Source organism: Zingiber officinale, chromosome 4B (genome assembly GCF_018446385.1).
Source record: "Zingiber officinale cultivar Zhangliang chromosome 4B, Zo_v1.1, whole genome shotgun sequence".
NCBI lineage: Eukaryota > Viridiplantae > Streptophyta > Magnoliopsida > Zingiberales > Zingiberaceae > Zingiber > Zingiber officinale.
Window position 1 is genome coordinate 41,710,860 of NC_055993.1, and position 17,437 is coordinate 41,728,296.

Sequence of the window (17,437 nt, forward strand, 5' to 3'; positions counted from 1 at the left end):
ACTTGCAATTGTCTAATCAAGCAATAACTCCTTGGACTTCTAATTGACCTCTTGGATTTCTCTACGTGTTTAACCAATTTTATCCTCGTTGGATTTCCCCATCTATAATGACCTCTTGAACCCATTTTTTTATCAATTAAGATCTTTCGAACTTTGCATTTGCCAAGACCTCTTGTAAATAGAATCACAAGGTAATCTAACTTAATTTTTTTTACCAACCTTATCAGAACAACTTAGATTTGACCACTTAAGGCCAGCACAAAGTTGCTACTTTTTTTCTTTTTTTTTTTAAAAGATTTTTGTAGGTTTAGATGAGTTCAAAATCACTTCTACATAAATGATAGATAGTATATAAAAGCAAATTGAAACGAAAAAGAAACAAACATACAAATATACGAGTAAGATCAATAGTGCAGATTGAAGAAGAAAAGAAATAAGAAAAGCTTGTAGGGATCGAGACCACAAATGACATTTATACGGAGATAAAAAAAGAGAACTATTTTTCTAGGCTTATAGGGATGCACTAATATTTGAGCAACACGTTTCATTAGATTTGGACAATTAGGTGCCACTCGGTTGAGTTTTTTTAGGGGAAAGGTGAGTGGTTTAGGTAGATTTAGAGGGCATTAAAGACTTTTCATACTCACTCAGGCGGTGTGGCCACCCTTTTGGCCAAACACAAAGTGGGATAGTATTGGATCAAAATAATAAAAAAAAAAACAGAGGGTTCCAACATTTTATTTAAATTTATTTATAAACTATTATCCATCTAATTAAAATTTAATAGAGATGAACATTAGTGTATTTTGTCATTTATTTATAAACTATTATCCATCTAATTAAAATTTAATAGAGATGAACATTAATGTGTTTTGTCATTTACCCAGCTAATAATTGGATATAGGCATCGGACCAATACAAAACAATTGTAATGTGTTTAGTGTATACCTTCTTGTCTTCTTGACCTTTAAATGCCCGAGAAAATGAAGCGGATTTTGTGGCTCCACAAACTCCTCACGGGCTTTTTCGAAAATATGCTTAATTTTCTCATTCTTTTTCCTAATCATCGTCTCTCCTCTCTCTTCGATTCATCGCCAATGGTTCTCTGAAAGGATCAGTATCGCAGAAATTTGATCGCAATTTGGTGTTGTATTGTGTATTATCGGCAATGGCGGAAGGCCATGGAGTTGGGCATTCGAGAGAGCTCGACGAGACGCCGACCTGGGCTGTGGCCTCCGTGTGTGCCGTCATCATCTTGATCTCCATTTTGATGGAGAAAGGTCTCCACCATCTCGGAGAGGTAGGCTAATCCATTTTCCAGCTTTCTGTTATTATTATTTTTTTATCCTGAAAACTTAAAGTTCTTGTCCTTATTTACTTGCGGTTTGGTATTCACCATTATAGGAGCTTTAGATAGAGATATTGGGTGATCTAATTCTTCCGCACGACTATTTTTGAGATCCTATTTCATTTTTATTTTTATTTATAAAATATATAAGAAGACAACCACACCCATGTCCGTGCACATTCTCAAACTCAAACTTGAACCTGATTCTGCATTCTCCAACACAGCTTAACTCTGCATGGCATAGTGTGCGCACATCTGTGCTTAATTCAAAGCCATGATTAGACTGAAAATTACTTATCCATATGAGTCCCAAGGGCTTAGTGATAGATGGGCGCTTGTAAAACTAGAAATATCTTGTAAAACTGAAGATGCAACACTAAAAGATTATGGAGAACCTTTTAGTTTTCCCTCTATTTGAAATTTTTTCCACTCTATTGCTTTTCAACAATCTCTCAAAAAGTACAAAAATCTTTAATTATATGAATATAATTAAACAAAATTTCCACTCAAAGTTTATAGTCTAAACTCAGTGAGCTGCTTTTATAAGCTTAATTTTCTCTCAGTAATAAATTCTGTATCAGAAAGAACAAGGTACACTTGGTTTTGAATGTTGCTCCTTTTGACCTGATTTTGATTAGAGACATATAGTACTCTGTGATGTGATGTGGGTTCATGCTTTAATATTTGCACGCAATGCTTTACTTTCTTGTGAGAAGGGTTCAACACTTAGTTGTGGCAATATATGGCCTCTATAAAGGAGATCCTCTATTAGGGATGTGTGTATAGTCATATCTCATGGATATAATGCTTTAGATCTGTTTGAGTTTCTAGAAATTGAGCCTATCCTTCTACACAAGAGTGCACACAAGAGTGCTTACCAAGTTACCAGCATTTAGGAATAATGGTGAAAATTCTTTAAATAGAACTTCATGCACATTTAGTGTTCTCCTTCTTTTTAATTTCCTATATATAAAACTGCTCATTTGGCCAACCAATTAGTTATTATTATCCATTGAAGCTTCTTTATGATTTTGTCTATCACAAAGGTTGGGTTGCTAATATAGGAGGGTCGCATTATGACAATGTCTCATTCCCCTCATAAATTAAAAACCTTTGTCTTGTGCAGGCCTTTATAAGGCAGTGGACAAAATTTTCACATATCTTTACATATTTTAAAGCTACTCTATCATTTTGTGGGCAGCCATCTTTTAGAAGTTTGTCAAATCTTTATATGCCTGTTAATGTCGTATTTGCAAGTTTGTTCTTGTAAAATTCAATTACAACTTTGCTATTCCAAATAATAAGAATAGGAGGTGTGGATAATTGTGTCATAGATAAGACATAAGGTTCCTAAGTGAGTCAACTTCCAAGCAATAAGAATCTAGGGTCACTAAATTATCTAAAGACACCCATAGTGACCTTAAGCAAGGTTCCTAAAGAGTTATTGGAAATCTTTTAATGAGTCTTGTTAAGAGCATAATCCCCTACTTGAGCCACCTAAATACCCCCTTGGTGATTCTTTACATAAGCCTTCTAAAAAGTCTTCTAGTAACTCTACACTTAAAGCTTCACTTGAGCCTCCAGAAGAGCCCATTGAGCATCTTTACTTCAGTCTTGTGCAAAGCTCTTTGACAAAGGCACAATATTAGAGAGATAGTTCATTTGCTCGTACTATGCTTTAAGGACTCAAAAGAACAAAACAAATTGAAAAGTTCAAAGTGATAAAATTGGATTAAAATTTGATAAAATTATTTATGTGTTCTGGTAAGTCATCTATATGTGTGTGTCTATTTGTAGTAACTTTTGAGTAATTCTCGTCAACATATTGATTTGGTTCCTTTGCTTCTATCTGCCAAATTGAGAGTTCTACTATATATGAGAGAATCAAATGTTGATACTTGAAAAACAATACTAAGGTAAATAATGATTATTTTAAAAATATAATAATGCACCCAAAGACTTAAAGAGAATATATAGGTATAGGGTACATTGGTACATTCATTGCCCCTATAATTCCCTTATTAAATTCTACAATGGTACTAGCATTTATCATTAGTGATAAAATTGATTTTAATGCATATTTATTTAATTTATTAACTTATTTAACATTAATTCAGTTTTTAAATTAGAGAGCATGCTAAACCATTGAGAGATATTCGAGCCTCCTTTGTATGTTGACCTCGTCAAAAGAGAGCTATAGAGATTACTTCCAATTCTATATTAGAGACAACATTTCTTGATTCATTGGGACGACTAAAATAGAAAAATTCATTGTTCAATTCTGAGAAAGTTAAAATCTAAATCGAAAGTACATCACTTCCTCATTCATTGGAAGGGTTGCCCAAGAAAGTATAATAAAGGTCAAAGAAATCATGCTCAACATCCTTCATGAGGCACACACTACTAATGCTCAAAAGCAATGGTCGAAGAAGGTGCTAATGGCTTGCTTGGGGTTGAGTTTTCCTTGGTTGGATAGAATCACATAGTCCAAGAATTAGAAGAATTGGTGATCAGTTTAGAAATTTCATCTAAAATTTTTTATATTTTATAAATTATATAAGTTTTTAGAATTTTTAATATTTTGTTATATTTCTTACGGACATACCTTTTGAAAGACTGTTATAAGTTAGAGATACATTAGTTTTTTTAGATGACTTGGTCGTATTATGAGTCTGTTAAAGAGGTTATGATCTCATGTATTCAATTGTCTTCAAGAGCTCTTGATTTTCGTCAAAATGATTTGTTTGTGTGCATCACTTTCCTTTTGCTCTTTGACTATACTAAACCCAAAGTTTTAGATTTTCTTATGCCTTGGGAAAACCTAGACTAAGGAGGTAATCCAAGGGACAATAAACTTTATAGGATTTAATAAAGAGTAGCATTTTTTGAATCTCATGAATGTATTTTTTTTTTAAAGAATGAGGTTTATCACTAAAAGTTAGATTACCATTCTAAAATACATAAGATAGAGTGAATCTCATAAGACTCATTATCTTTAAGCTAGGCAAGGTTAGGTGCTTATTTTGAAGAAGCTTATGTTGGTGCAATCGTGCCTCAAGTGTTCTAGTGTGACCTTGGGTTTTAATGTTTCAGTAAAGGATTTAACTTAGGCCTTACCTATGCATTTGATATGTTTGCTTGAGTATGTCGAGACCCTAGGAACATACATAGAGCTTGGAGAGCTTATTGCTCGATGAGTTTGGGCATATGGATGTTAGCTTGGCATGGCCAAGGTGACACGCTTAGTGTCTTGGAGGTCTGAAGAGATTGGAGAAGGATATTATGAGACATCTGAGTGATTGTAAAACAAGGAGCACTGAGATGGCGTTAGAGAAGCTCTAGAGCATTGACCTACTACGTTCAAGTTGGCAGCTCGATGGCTCGAGGTTAGTAAAGATTAAAGAAGGTTGTATTAGGCAGATTGAGGGATACAGGATGAGGAACATTGAGGTAGTAAGGACAATAGCTGATGAAGGTGAATTCTGAATGGGTTGAAGGATGGAAATTTATGTGGCAATGTGCTCGTGTGCATCCGATGGACTGAGTGACTTGACGGGAGATGGCCAAGGGGTAACATCAAGCTGTAGGATAAGTCTCTAGTGAGCTATGAGTGTTGGGTGACTTGTACTCATGGGGAACGTGGGTAGAACTTAACATAGGTAGATTGGACCTTAGAGGTGGTCCTAGTCAGGCTAAATAAAATTAATCATGGGCAATAGTTGATTGATGATTAGGAAACCCAATTCGCCAAATGGGTTCGGGGTTTAGGTGTTGAACAATTCAGTGATGAAAGATATTAGTCGACCGATGGATTATTCGATTGGGATAGTCTACTAAGTTCAAGGAGCCAATGAATAAAATGGTTCTATATGTGTCTGAGTCAACTGATGGTAAGTGACCAATTGACTGCTTGGCCATGTGGCAAGTAAAAAGGAGTCATTGCTCAGTAATAATAGTTAGGTCATAAGGATGAGTCAATTACTGATGAAGATGAAGTAATTGATTACTAGGTGACACACAACAAGAGTGGAGGATTGATAGCTATAAGAGGGGAACTTGGTAGAGTCTTCCAGGCCGGTGGAAATAGGGTTGAAGTCTTCTTATAGCCTCTCCATTCTCTCTAAGTCTCATTGTAATCTCTCAAGCATTGTTAGAGGTTTCTCCACCTTCGGTAGCTTACCGAGAAGGAGAAAGATAATGGTGCTTTTTGGGAGTATTCCATTAATGGATCATAATCCGTGGAGTAGGAGTCGGTGGTTGCTAAACCATATTAAATAAACATGTTAGCGATTAGTAAATATGATTCTTATTTATGTGTTTTTTGCAGTGCTAATTATGCTTGTAACTTTGTTGTCAATAACAAGAGGAGACAAAATCACATTTGCACATAACAATCGCTATTCACCTCCTCTAACTCGGCCATTCCATCCTAACAAGTGGTATTAGAACCTAATCACCTCAGAAGGACAAGTCACCAATTAGTGCATTGAAGAGATGGCTAGAGTGGTGTGCAATCCTCCATTGTATGTTGGACTTTGTATCTTGGAAGAAACGAATGGAAGTTTGGTTCCAAACAAACTTCGAAATGATGCCCACCATGAAAGAAGGGTATACACGACCGTTGGATAAAGTCGGAAAGGAAATTCGGAAAAAGATTTACTGGAGCACTAATTTGAATTATTGAAAAGGAACAAGAAGATCTGGGACACCCTATTTTGGAGAGTATCTTGAAGGATATGAATGAAAGGTGTACTAGTGTAAGGGAGTTGTGGAATACAATAGTGCATGTTCATGAATATCCCAAGAAAAAGAGAAAGGTCAAGATGAAGAAAGCGAGGAAGTGGAGGGAAATGTAAAGGAATCCAAAAGCTTTACTAGAGATAAAAGGGGATGAGATTGGGAGTCCAACAAATGAGGAAGTCAAAGAGGACCCTAGGCCTCTCACATTGGATGGATCAAGTGGGGAACCATCCACCTCTTCAAGGGATGGAGTCGAGTCCCCAAGCAAAAAGAAGAGGAATGCTTGGAAGGACCTTTGAGTACCACCAACATCACCATGTTAAAAGAACAAATTGTGTTATGGGTACAACCAAAAGGGACACTACAAGAACCTTTGTCCAAGTGGCAAGAAAGGTAAAGGAGGTAAATCTTTCTAAACTTGGTACTTTAAATATTGTTTCATCTAACCCAAATTATAGGAAGAAGGAACCCAAGAAGAAAAATCACATTGCGTGCTTTACTTGCCGAGAGAGAGGGCATTACCGCACTAAATGCCTAAAGAAAAATATGGTGAATGTGAAGAAACTAAAGGGGGAGTGGAAGAAGAAAGTTGGATGCTTATTTTAAGGGGAAGCTCCAAAGGTAAAAAGGAAGGTAACCTAACTTGAATTCAATTTCAAGATTAAATGCTTCCACTAATAGTTCAAATAATTATGCTGATTTACCTATGTAAAATTTCAACTTCAAGTATCATCATAGGTTTAGGGTTGTAACCCCTATGGGTTGACACAGTTGGTACCTGCATGGGTGTTTGCTCCAATAGGTCTTGGGGTCAATTTGTGCAAAATGCCTTGTTGGGTACCTCCATGCAAAGGGCCACTGTGTTAGGGAAAAATGTCTCTGTGATTTACCTGCCTGTATCTTGTCGTGAGATTGACGATACTGTGCTGTTTGAGGTGGGCTATATCATCTTTTACTCTAATAGGTTTAGGGTTGTAATTCATGATCACTCTAGGAAACAATTTCATAATAGGCCTTGCCCAAAGATAGGAAAGTAATTGGGGACCTAGGCAACCAAATCAAGAAGGGTAGGTAGACACATGGCTCCAAGGTGGACAAAGCAATTCTAGGCTTAGGAAGCTAGAATTAGAAAAAAGCAAGTTGTGAAGGCAAAGCTTGTAGATCTAGAAAAGAGTCTAAAAATTTTTGCCAAGGGTATAAAAACTTAGATGTGATGTTTGGAAGGTAAAGACCTAAGTATGATTGATCAAGTTTGAGAGACCAATGTTCATCATCTAAGGCCAAGGTACCTTCATATGCAAGGGTGACATATGATTATAGTACGAAGAAGACTCTTAGGGTGAACAGTGCCATGGTGGCATTTGGACTTAGGAAGATGGGAAAGGTTGGATGCTCTAGGGGGAGCTCCATGAGCTAAGTTGGGAACCATGGCCTTTGAATCCCAAAGTAGGGATGCCTGAGATACTAGAAAAGGTCCATAGGATATTCCAATCGGTTTGAAGATGAATGAAAATTTCAACCCTTGGAAATTGACACATTAAGGAGGAGTTTCATGCATGAAACATATGAGAAATCTTGAAGAAGCATGAACTCGATATTCAATTATATGGGATATCAAATCAATTGACTTAATCAGTGCATTTCAGGTTTGGTTTGACAGATACAATGAATGAGAATCAAAGCTAGGCCTTTAGGTGAAAGTTCTTTTGAATCATTTAGATAGTTTTGGGCTTTGTGTCAAACTTGGGTTTGGTAAGGATCTTTGGAGATAATCTAATATCTTTTTTTTTTCCAAGTGGACATGGGTTAGATAAACCTCTCTGCAAAATTTATAAATTTTTGGAGGCTTGTAGCATTTTTTGTGCTTTTATGGAAATGACTTGACTAGAATTCCAAAAACAGCAGTTGACAACCATTTCAAAAAATTAGTCAATTGGTACTCATTAGTTAACTGGAACTCTGTCTGAGAGATCAAACAGTGTTGATTGTCTCTAAGAGAAGTCGGAATGGTTTTTTATCGACTAATACTGTGTTGGAAAGCTGAATTTGGGATTTTAGAATTGGGGAATGATCATAGGACTTTGTATTCATATATGGAATCCATTGGTGAATTTTGGATGCAAGTTAGGGACTATTGTAAATGTATGAGACCAACATTTGAGACATTGTTGGCATATTTTTTTAATGTTTGACAAAGGGTGAGAATAAATAAAAGGTTTAAGTGGAAAACCTTTTTAACCTCTTGGAGGTTCTCCTATGTTAGAATTAAGAGGAACTTGATTTGAAATTAGAGGGAGATGAGTGAAAAGGTTAGAGAACCTTATTCTCCTCTAATGGTGATTTCAAAATTCCTAGCTCTAGGGGGAATTTAGGTGTAGGGGGAGCTTCAAAATAGGTCCTCATGGAGCTTGGAGAGCTTGTGGCTCGACGAGGTCCGACATATGGATGTTGGCTTGGTATGACCAAGGTGGCACACTCAATGGTTTAGAAGTCTGAAGAGATCTAAGAAGGATGGTATGGGACATCCAAGGGACCGTAGGATGAAGAGTACTAAGGTGGTGTTGGAGAAGTTCTAGAGCATTGACTTAGTACGATTAGGTTGGTAACTCGATGGCATGAGGCCTATAGAGATTGAAAAGGATGCATGAAGTAGATCGAGGGACCATAGGATGAGGAACATCAAGGTAGTAAGGACGACAACTGATGAAGGCAAACTTGATAGGTGAAGGGATGAAGGATAACATGTGGTGGAGCTGTTGGCTAAGTAACTTGATAGGAGATGGCCAAGGGACGAAGTCAAAGTGCAAGGGTAGATATGTGGTGAGCCATGAGTGTTGACTTATGAAGGATGAGGGTAGAACTTGACATAGGCAAACCCGACCTTAGAGGTGGTTGTAGTTAGGGTCAACAATCAATTGGTGATGGACACCGGTGGATTGGTGATTGAGAAACCCGATACTCTAAATGAATTTAGGGTTTGGGGCTAAATAGTCGCCTAGTGAATAATTAGACTAGGTAGTCGATTGAGTTTGAGCAGCCAATGAATAGAATAGTTCTGTTTGTGTTCTATTTGTGGTTGAATCGACTATTTGCCCATATGGAAGATAGAAAAGATTTATTGTTGTCCAATAATAGTTGGATTGCAAGTACTATTTGACTGATGAAGACGGAGCAATCCACCGCTCGACAACAGACAACAAGAGACATTGGAGGATTGAAGGCTATATTATTGCAATCTAGTGTAATCTCTTGAGCATTGCAAGAAGTTTCTCCACTTCTGGTAGTTGATCGAGAAAGAGAGAGATAGTGATGCTTTTCGGGAGTGATCTACAAACGAATCATAAGCCGTGGAGTAGGAGCCTGGAGGCTGCCAAACCACACTAAACAAACATGTTATCGATTTGTAAGTATGATTCTTGTTTATGTGTTTTTTGCTATGGTAATTGTGCTTGTAACCTTGTTATCAATAGTAAGAGTAGATAGAATCGCATTTGCAAGTAATGATCACTATTCAACCCCCTTAGAGGTGATATTGGATATAGGTTTAGGCTCACTTGAAAGAGATGAAGTGTTTAGATCATATTGATTGAATCTTTTGATATATATTTAGGAGGATTAACCTCTATGGCACTAATCAACGCAAGGGGCATAATATATTCTAGACCATGTGACCTTTCACAATAGAATATCCAAGCATAAATTTAAGCACTATTTGATTTTATATTTAAATTGACCTTTAATGATCCAAATGATCCCATGATGAATTTGTGTCTTGCTTAAATTAAATCTGAGTTTTAGTTTAAGAAGTAAACTCCAAAGACTAGTCTTTTTAAGAATCAAAACGAATTCACCAATTAAATCACTCGCCTGAGGATAGTTCAAGTCCTAGTCCATGGAATTTATAGCAGTGAAATACAGTATATTTGATGAAATGGTCAGACAAATGCTTTACATGTAAATTTGTAGCCAGATAATAAATATAATTTCAATAAGTACTGGCAAAAATATGATTGGAAAAATCTTTGCTTCACTCATAACATATATAAATGCTGCTTTAGATTATTTGAAATGAAAACTTACAGTCCTAATGCAGAATGAGAAAGAGTAAGAAAGAAAGTGCAAAGTAGAGGCAAGTCAAAACTAATAGTCATAATCCAAAATTTAGTATTTTCTAGTTTGCAAAATATGCTGCTTTTGTAGAAGCAGACACCACAAATTCTCACTCCATTGAAGATCCACATCCTTCTAGAGGCAAAACAAAAAAAACCTCATTAAAAGATAGTTCTTAAATTCAAACAGGGAGACTGAAATAAAATAAAAATAGATAAATTACAATCACAACTGTGCTGATGTCTGAACTTGGATCTGGCTCAATCACAGTGCATGTGGTTCTCTAATCCAAAGCCTATGACTAGGTTGCAAATCATATGGTTGAAAGCTCCAAAGGTTTGGTTAAGGATGTGCACTTACAGAAGTAGAAAAGATCTTGTAAAACTCAAGATGCGGGACTAAAGGATTATGGAGAACCATTTTGTTTTCCTTCCATTTGAAATGTTTGGATTTTACTTCATTGCTTTCTAGCATTTTGCAGATAATTCTAATTTTCTTTGTGTATTTATCTATCTATCTTTCATTGTACTTCAAAATCTAATGAGATATACATCTTTTATAATTTTGGTCTATGCAATTATGCTCAAATGGTGCCTTTTCTTCTGTATTGTAAAGTTTTTAAATTTTCATTTTTTGTTTTTGTGATGGATGGATTGTGGGAATGGAATTTATAAGAATAAGAGTTCTTTTCTGCTCTAAGTAAGCTCACATTATTATTTTGGTCCATTTAAAATTGAGTAAGTTAAAGGGATCCAAAGTTTTATCTTCTTTACAACAACTAATGTTCTTTGTGAACATTTACTTTATTATTTCTTGGTTGACAGTGGTTTACTGAAAGACACAAAAAGGCTATGTTTGAAGCTCTTGAAAAGATTAAAGGGGGTGAGAGCTTCTGTTTCACATTTATCAAGATTATATGAATATTTCTTTTCGCTATCTTTCATATTGTATTTCTTTTATTTTGGTTGTAAAATAGGCCAGATTGAATTATTAGGTATGTTTTGAGAACTAATGGAAACTCTACTTTATATTCTCTTCTTTCTTCTCCTTCTACTCTCCTCTTCTCCTCCTCTCTTTCTTTTATTCTTCTTTTCTTTATTTTTCATTGTGTAAATTAATAGAATCAAATAAAAACCAACTCAAACTATCATAAAGAACTAATCAAAGGCTATCCGATTGAGATCCTTATTTTAATTTGATTTGTGTTTTTCCATGAAATGCATTACTTAAAATTTCAGACTATGCTGGTGGCTTTTGCAGAGTTGATGGTTCTTGGATTCATATCCTTAATTCTCACATTTGGACAGAGTTACATCATTCAAATTTGCATACCTGAGAAAGCTGCAGATACTATGTTGCCTTGTCGCAAGGAGGAAAAACCAGAAATTGGAGGGGGTGAAGGCAAGGGTGAGCATGCTGGTGGGGGTGGTAAAGGGGGAGAAGCCCATCACAGAAGGCTTTTGTGGGACGCACTAATGGTGATTTATTCGAATCGTAGACTATTAGCAGAGTCATCAGCACCTAACTGTCATAGGGTAAAGATTGACATCTATGGATTTTTTATAGAATTTGATTGAACTTGATTTAATTGTTATTTTAATTTTTAACTTAAAAAGCTCTGGCTTATTAACCTTATGTTCTTTTTAGCGTTTGCTAGCTTAAACTTGTAATAATATATTCTTAAATCTTATTTGATTAGACTCTTACATCGTTTGACTTTTGTTCATCAAAGCTAATATTGATTCTGCATTTTTTTTCTGCATAAACAGGGAAAGGTACCACTTATTTCTTTACATGGTCTGCATCAGTTGCACATCTTCATATTTTTCCTAGCGATCTTTCATGTATTGTATAGTGCCCTTACAATGACTTTGGGAAGAGAAAAGGTAAATAATTATGGCTTGGTTCACTAATACGCTCATGTGATTTCCAAAATCAGTCACAATACATAGAATGATCTTGTCTGCATTGAAACTTCCTTAAAAAGTTTCCCTTAAATGCAGATTAGCAGCTGGAAAGAATGGGAAAAAGAGACCTTGTCAGCTGATTATGAATTCTCAAATGGTATTAAAATTCAAAATTCATTTTATTTAGTACTTCGTTATACTATTTAGAATCAAACCTAATCATCTGACTTTATTTGATGGCTGGCCCTAACCCTTTTACTTCATTCTGTTTATGAAATAAAACTGTGGTATTTAGTTGATGATACATGAAACAAATAGATAGTTTGATCAATGTGTGCAGATCCAGCAAGATTTAGATTGTCACATGAGACATCATTTGTGAGACAACATTCCAGTATTTGGAACAAAGTGCCATTCATATTCTACATTGTAAGATCTTATTGATGCAGTTTGTTCACTTCACGTTAATAAAATTACTGGATGGTTTCTTCTGTATAATGGCATCTTAAATGAAACCGGTTATAACTATCTAACTTCTTCCAATATCTTTCTTTTACAGGTTAGCTTCTTTCGTCAATTCTTTAGATCTGTGAGGAAGGCCGACTATCTAGCAATGCGTCATGGTTTTATCACAGTGAGTATCTCTTTAACAGGCATCAACGATCAGAATATGCAGGTACTAGTGTTTCTCACTTGACATCATGGACTACAGGTTCATCTAGCTCCTGGTAGTAAATTTGATTTCCAAAAGTACATAAAAAGATCACTGGAGGATGATTTCAAGGTTATTGTGGGTATCAGGTAGAAAACTAGTCTTAATCTTCTACATCATTTATTTATTTTTCCACTTATTTGAACCAATTAGCATTTGCTACTGTATTTTTTATAGGGTAGTAAATTAGCATTGGTATTCGGTATAACACTGGAGGATGCCACATCGTTGTATGTGGTATTTGAATGACAGTTAACCTACAATAGTAAGGAGATATCAGCAATGATATTAATGAACATTTTGTTATGTTGGTCTAGCAACTCAGTTTGGTGGGCTAGTATGGTCCATTGACTCAATTGTGGGGATAGAAAACCAAAAATTATTATTTTTATAGGGGGAACAACAATTTTGACTAGTTCTTGGTATAGCTTAGAGGATATCTTGAAGATGCATGGAGAGTTTGCCGGTGGCCATAAAGCTTATAGAGAGGAGAATTTTTCATCTTGTGGAGAGTCTTGGAGTAGGATTACATCACATATTAAATTACTCTCACCCTTTTTGTGTATTTTTGCTATTAACGAGTTTTTAAATTTTGACACGAGCCAACATGAAGCAACCAGAAGCAAGAATTAGTGGTTGAACTTTGAAGGAAGATTGGAAAGTCAAGGAAAATGGAACACTCCTTGCTTAACATCAACCTTAGGGAAACTGGAAAGAGTTGCAAAGCCTCAAACATGATTTGAAATCTTGTACCGTACCGGACGAAACAGTCGAAATGTATATCATCAAAACTCGATACAACTCGGTACCAAGGTTCAAAAATATGAGTTGTGCGTAGTTTTGGTCTTTGATCCGAACAATATTGTTCCATATCGTGTCAATGCTCCGATGTATGGTGTCGGTGACATATTAGAGGTGGAAGGAGGAAGGAGAGTAACTAAATGAAGGAGACATTGTTGTGTGTTAAATGGTATCAAATTTCTATAATTTATTGGAATATATGTTTCAACCGTTTTGTTTGGCATGATACAAAATTTAAAACCATGCTCAGCACAAACTCCTTCCTATGCTCCAATCTATTATTGACATCATGTATTGAAACATCAACATGATATTGAAATAGTACCATTCTAGTGAAAGATCGAAATTTTGGCACGGCTCAAGATTTTGAACCTTGCCTCAAATGTTCCTCCCAACGTATCAAGCCTTTGGAAGAGTTATGGAAGCCATTATGAAGCTTGAGATGCACCTCCCACCTCATTTTCTTTGTTAGAGTCATGAAAATCTTCTATGCATCAAGGGAAGCCTCCAACAACAGCGTGGTAGCTTAGATGCTACTTGTTGTTGCTTGATGCCATGTCACTATGTTCAAAAGAGTTGAGAAGGCCTTGCTATTGAAAATTGTGTCAAGGCTATTGAAAATTGTACTTTGACACTGTCTTTGGAAGTGTCGTGGAAGCTCACCGACAACACCGCTGAAGCCTTAGGGGAAGCATGAGAAGTTTGTGACTGTGTCACTCATAGGTTTCATTCATCTTGAGTTGTTATGCATGTTGGTTGGTGAGTAGAATAAAATGTTTCGCCTGGGTGGACTGGCATAGTATAAAATTTTAATTCTTTGATATTGTAACTTGAGAGGTCCAATTTCTTTTTTAGTGATTGAGAATGTCAAATTTGTTAACGCAAAATGTTGGTTTGAGACTCTACTCAGCAAAGGGAAGAGCAAAACATTAAATATCAATGAGAGGAACTAGGAGCTGATGGAAAGAAAAGCACGAAGTATCATCAAATTATGATTTACAAAGAGTGTCATCCACATGGTGACTGGTGAGACAATAACATTGGGTATGATGAAAAAGATTAGTGACATTATACAAGCAGGGTCGTAATTAAATTTACCTTTGAAGGAAGGAGGGTGTATAGGTTCCACATGATAGATGATGGAGACTTATGGAACACTTGGACATATTTCAGGATCTTTGGATAAGCTAGTTAAGATTGGAGAGAAGATCTTAGAAGGTGATTTAGAGGCAACATCTATTACCTTTCTTCTTTACTCATTTGATCCTTATTGAATGCTCCCTTAGTTGGCAAGAGAGGTGAAGTAACTCTACATGTTGTGATAGATAGAGTTATTGCATATGTTACTCGAACACTATAGAAAGTTGTTATTTTGTACTAATTACTTTAGGTTAGAAAGAAGCAATCACTATGGGATCTTTGAAAATGTAGGTCTAAATCTAAGTCTTTAGGGATAATTAGGTGCTTTAGGTGCATGTCATATGGTAGCTCCAATAAGAACTGTCTAGTTTATATAGGAAGAAAATAGACAATTATGATAATGTTCAAATAATTGAGAAAGAAGGTATTCTTGCTCTCGTAGTCTAAAAGGGAAAAAATGTGCCTTTTACAACTTGTGTCAGGCCTAAGTGAGTACCCATCCCATGGTCTAGAATGATCATTCTAACTACATAATAATTCTATTGGCAAGTCATTTGTGTTAGTCAAAGGATTTCTCTATTGAGATGCTAAACATCGCTTGTGATATAACTTTTTAACACCCATATTATAACATATATGTGTTCAAGAAGGTAAGTCATAAGGATGGCCAATAGAGGGGGTGGGGTGAATACAATTGTTTGTTTCTACAAATATAAAACTAATACTCTTACTATGATTTCAACAAGGCTACAACAAAACAAGACGTTAGTAGTGGAAATAAAATAGAAGCACAATCATATACCACAATGCGAACACATGCTTTTAATGTTGTTCAACATTCCTCGGCTCTTACTTCATGACCTGTGATTCTTTTGTGGATAACTCCTAAAATCCTCTATACTTTCTCATTCTTGGCAACACCGAAAGTAGAAAAATCTTTACAAGATGTTCACAATTTACACAAGAAGCTTACAACAAAAGTGTTAGGGTTTACAATAAATTGTGATAAAAAATAGATCTATTGTGTATAATTCATAGCCTTTAGAACCCATTTAATAGCCTTTTCCTTAAAACAAATCTTTGACACAATTTTGTTGTGTTAGTGCTTATTAATTGTAGACTGGTTTGCACTATCCATTGACTGATCCACTTAAATCATTATATGTTACATCATATTGAAATCATCTTCTTGTAGCATCAGTTGACTAATCATTGGCATCATTCGACTGATCATTAGCATCATTCGACTGGTCTTGATCAATTTGGACTATTTTCCTTGGATCACAACCAATTCCTTCCTTAATTACTTCATTCGAGCTCCACCAGTTTACTACTCATAGGTATCAGTCAATTGGACTAGACCTTTCTATTTGTTGCTTAAGTTGTTTCCCTAGTCAACTTAGACATTAGTTGATTGACCTAGTCGACTTAGACATTAGTTGACTGAAGGACTCCTTCAGTCAACTAGTATGCTAACTAAAACCAAACTAACGACCGAGTTTACCTAAATTGAGAACTAACCTCGCCTAAGTACATTTGCTCTCAACTCTTAGCTCACTATATAGTTGTCTTTTCCACTGGGCCATCTCCCATCAAACTTTTCTTTTCTCGACTCTCTCCCCATGCCATTTTTCACGCTCCACTTATGTATGTTCTCTCACATTTATCTTCTTTCATGCTTCTCGTTCCTCGAATGCATCGAGCTATCGACTCCCTCCCCATGTCATACTTTAAGCTCCGCTTATATAGTCCGCTACTTAGGCACAATTACATTTCGATGCTCCTTATCCTATGGTCTCTCAGATATCCCATGCTATCCTTCTCCTATCTCCACAAACCCAAGCCATTAGGTAACCATGACCTTGACCATACTAAGTTGTCTCCACATGTATACAACAACAACAACAACCAAGCCTTTTCCCACTAGGTGGGGTCGGCTGTATGAATCCTTTTACGCCATTGAGCTCTATCTCCTATTATATCATCATCTATATTTAAATAAATTTTATCTTGTTTTATTGTTGCTAACCAAGTCTTTTTTGGTCTTCCTCTTACTCGTTTGATATGCATGTTTATCATAGTTTCACACGCCTAACTGGAGCATTTATTGGTCGTCTAAGTACATGTTCATACCATCTTAAACGTGTCTCTCGGAGTTTGCCCTCAATAGATGCAACTCTGACTGTCTCCACATGCATATTCGTTAAATTCTTACACACTTGGACACACATATCAAATCACAAAGTAAGTCTAACTTAAACCTTTTGCTCAAACATCAAAACAACCTATGGTTGCATCCGACCACTTTGAGAACAATTGCACTAACAATCTTTTTTTTATGATCATAATTTGTTTAAGTTAGGGAAAGAAAAACAAAATAGCATATTTAGTAAAATGGTAATGAAATGCCATTAAATTCAACAAATGCAAAATGAGATCTAAATCTAGGATCCCCTTCACCTAAGTAGCCTAAGAGCATGGGATTTTAAAATACTAACATCCTTCATCCCCATCTTAAAACTTTCCAACAAGGTCTCCTAACTTAAATCATATCCTTCTCCCCCTTTGGCAACATTAAAAATATTTACATTTCGATAATTTAGTGATTTTGCTTAAATTAGATGTTTTTGTTGATTAGTCGATTTATGATAACCTAGAATAATTGACTGCATTCTAAAA

The 17,437-nt window shown here is 35.8% G+C and overlaps 1 protein-coding gene across 3 annotated transcripts in view; it reads left to right on the plus strand.

The window, feature by feature from the left end:
• Positions 1–955: 955 nt before the first annotated feature.
• LOC121974995 (MLO-like protein 9) overlaps positions 956–17,437 on the plus strand; it is a 125,397-nt gene continuing 108,915 nt past the window's right edge. For all 3 annotated transcript variants that reach the window (XM_042526326.1, XM_042526327.1, XM_042526328.1), the window contains exons 1-8: positions 956–1,300; positions 11,023–11,080; positions 11,459–11,733; positions 11,968–12,084; positions 12,202–12,262; positions 12,446–12,534; positions 12,665–12,739; positions 12,818–12,906. In XM_042526326.1, the coding sequence (XP_042382260.1) occupies positions 1,169–1,300; positions 11,023–11,080; positions 11,459–11,733; positions 11,968–12,084; positions 12,202–12,262; positions 12,446–12,534; positions 12,665–12,739; positions 12,818–12,906 (896 nt within the window). In that variant the 5' untranslated portion in view covers positions 956–1,168. The remainder of the gene's footprint in view (positions 1,301–11,022; positions 11,081–11,458; positions 11,734–11,967; positions 12,085–12,201; positions 12,263–12,445; positions 12,535–12,664; positions 12,740–12,817; positions 12,907–17,437) is intronic.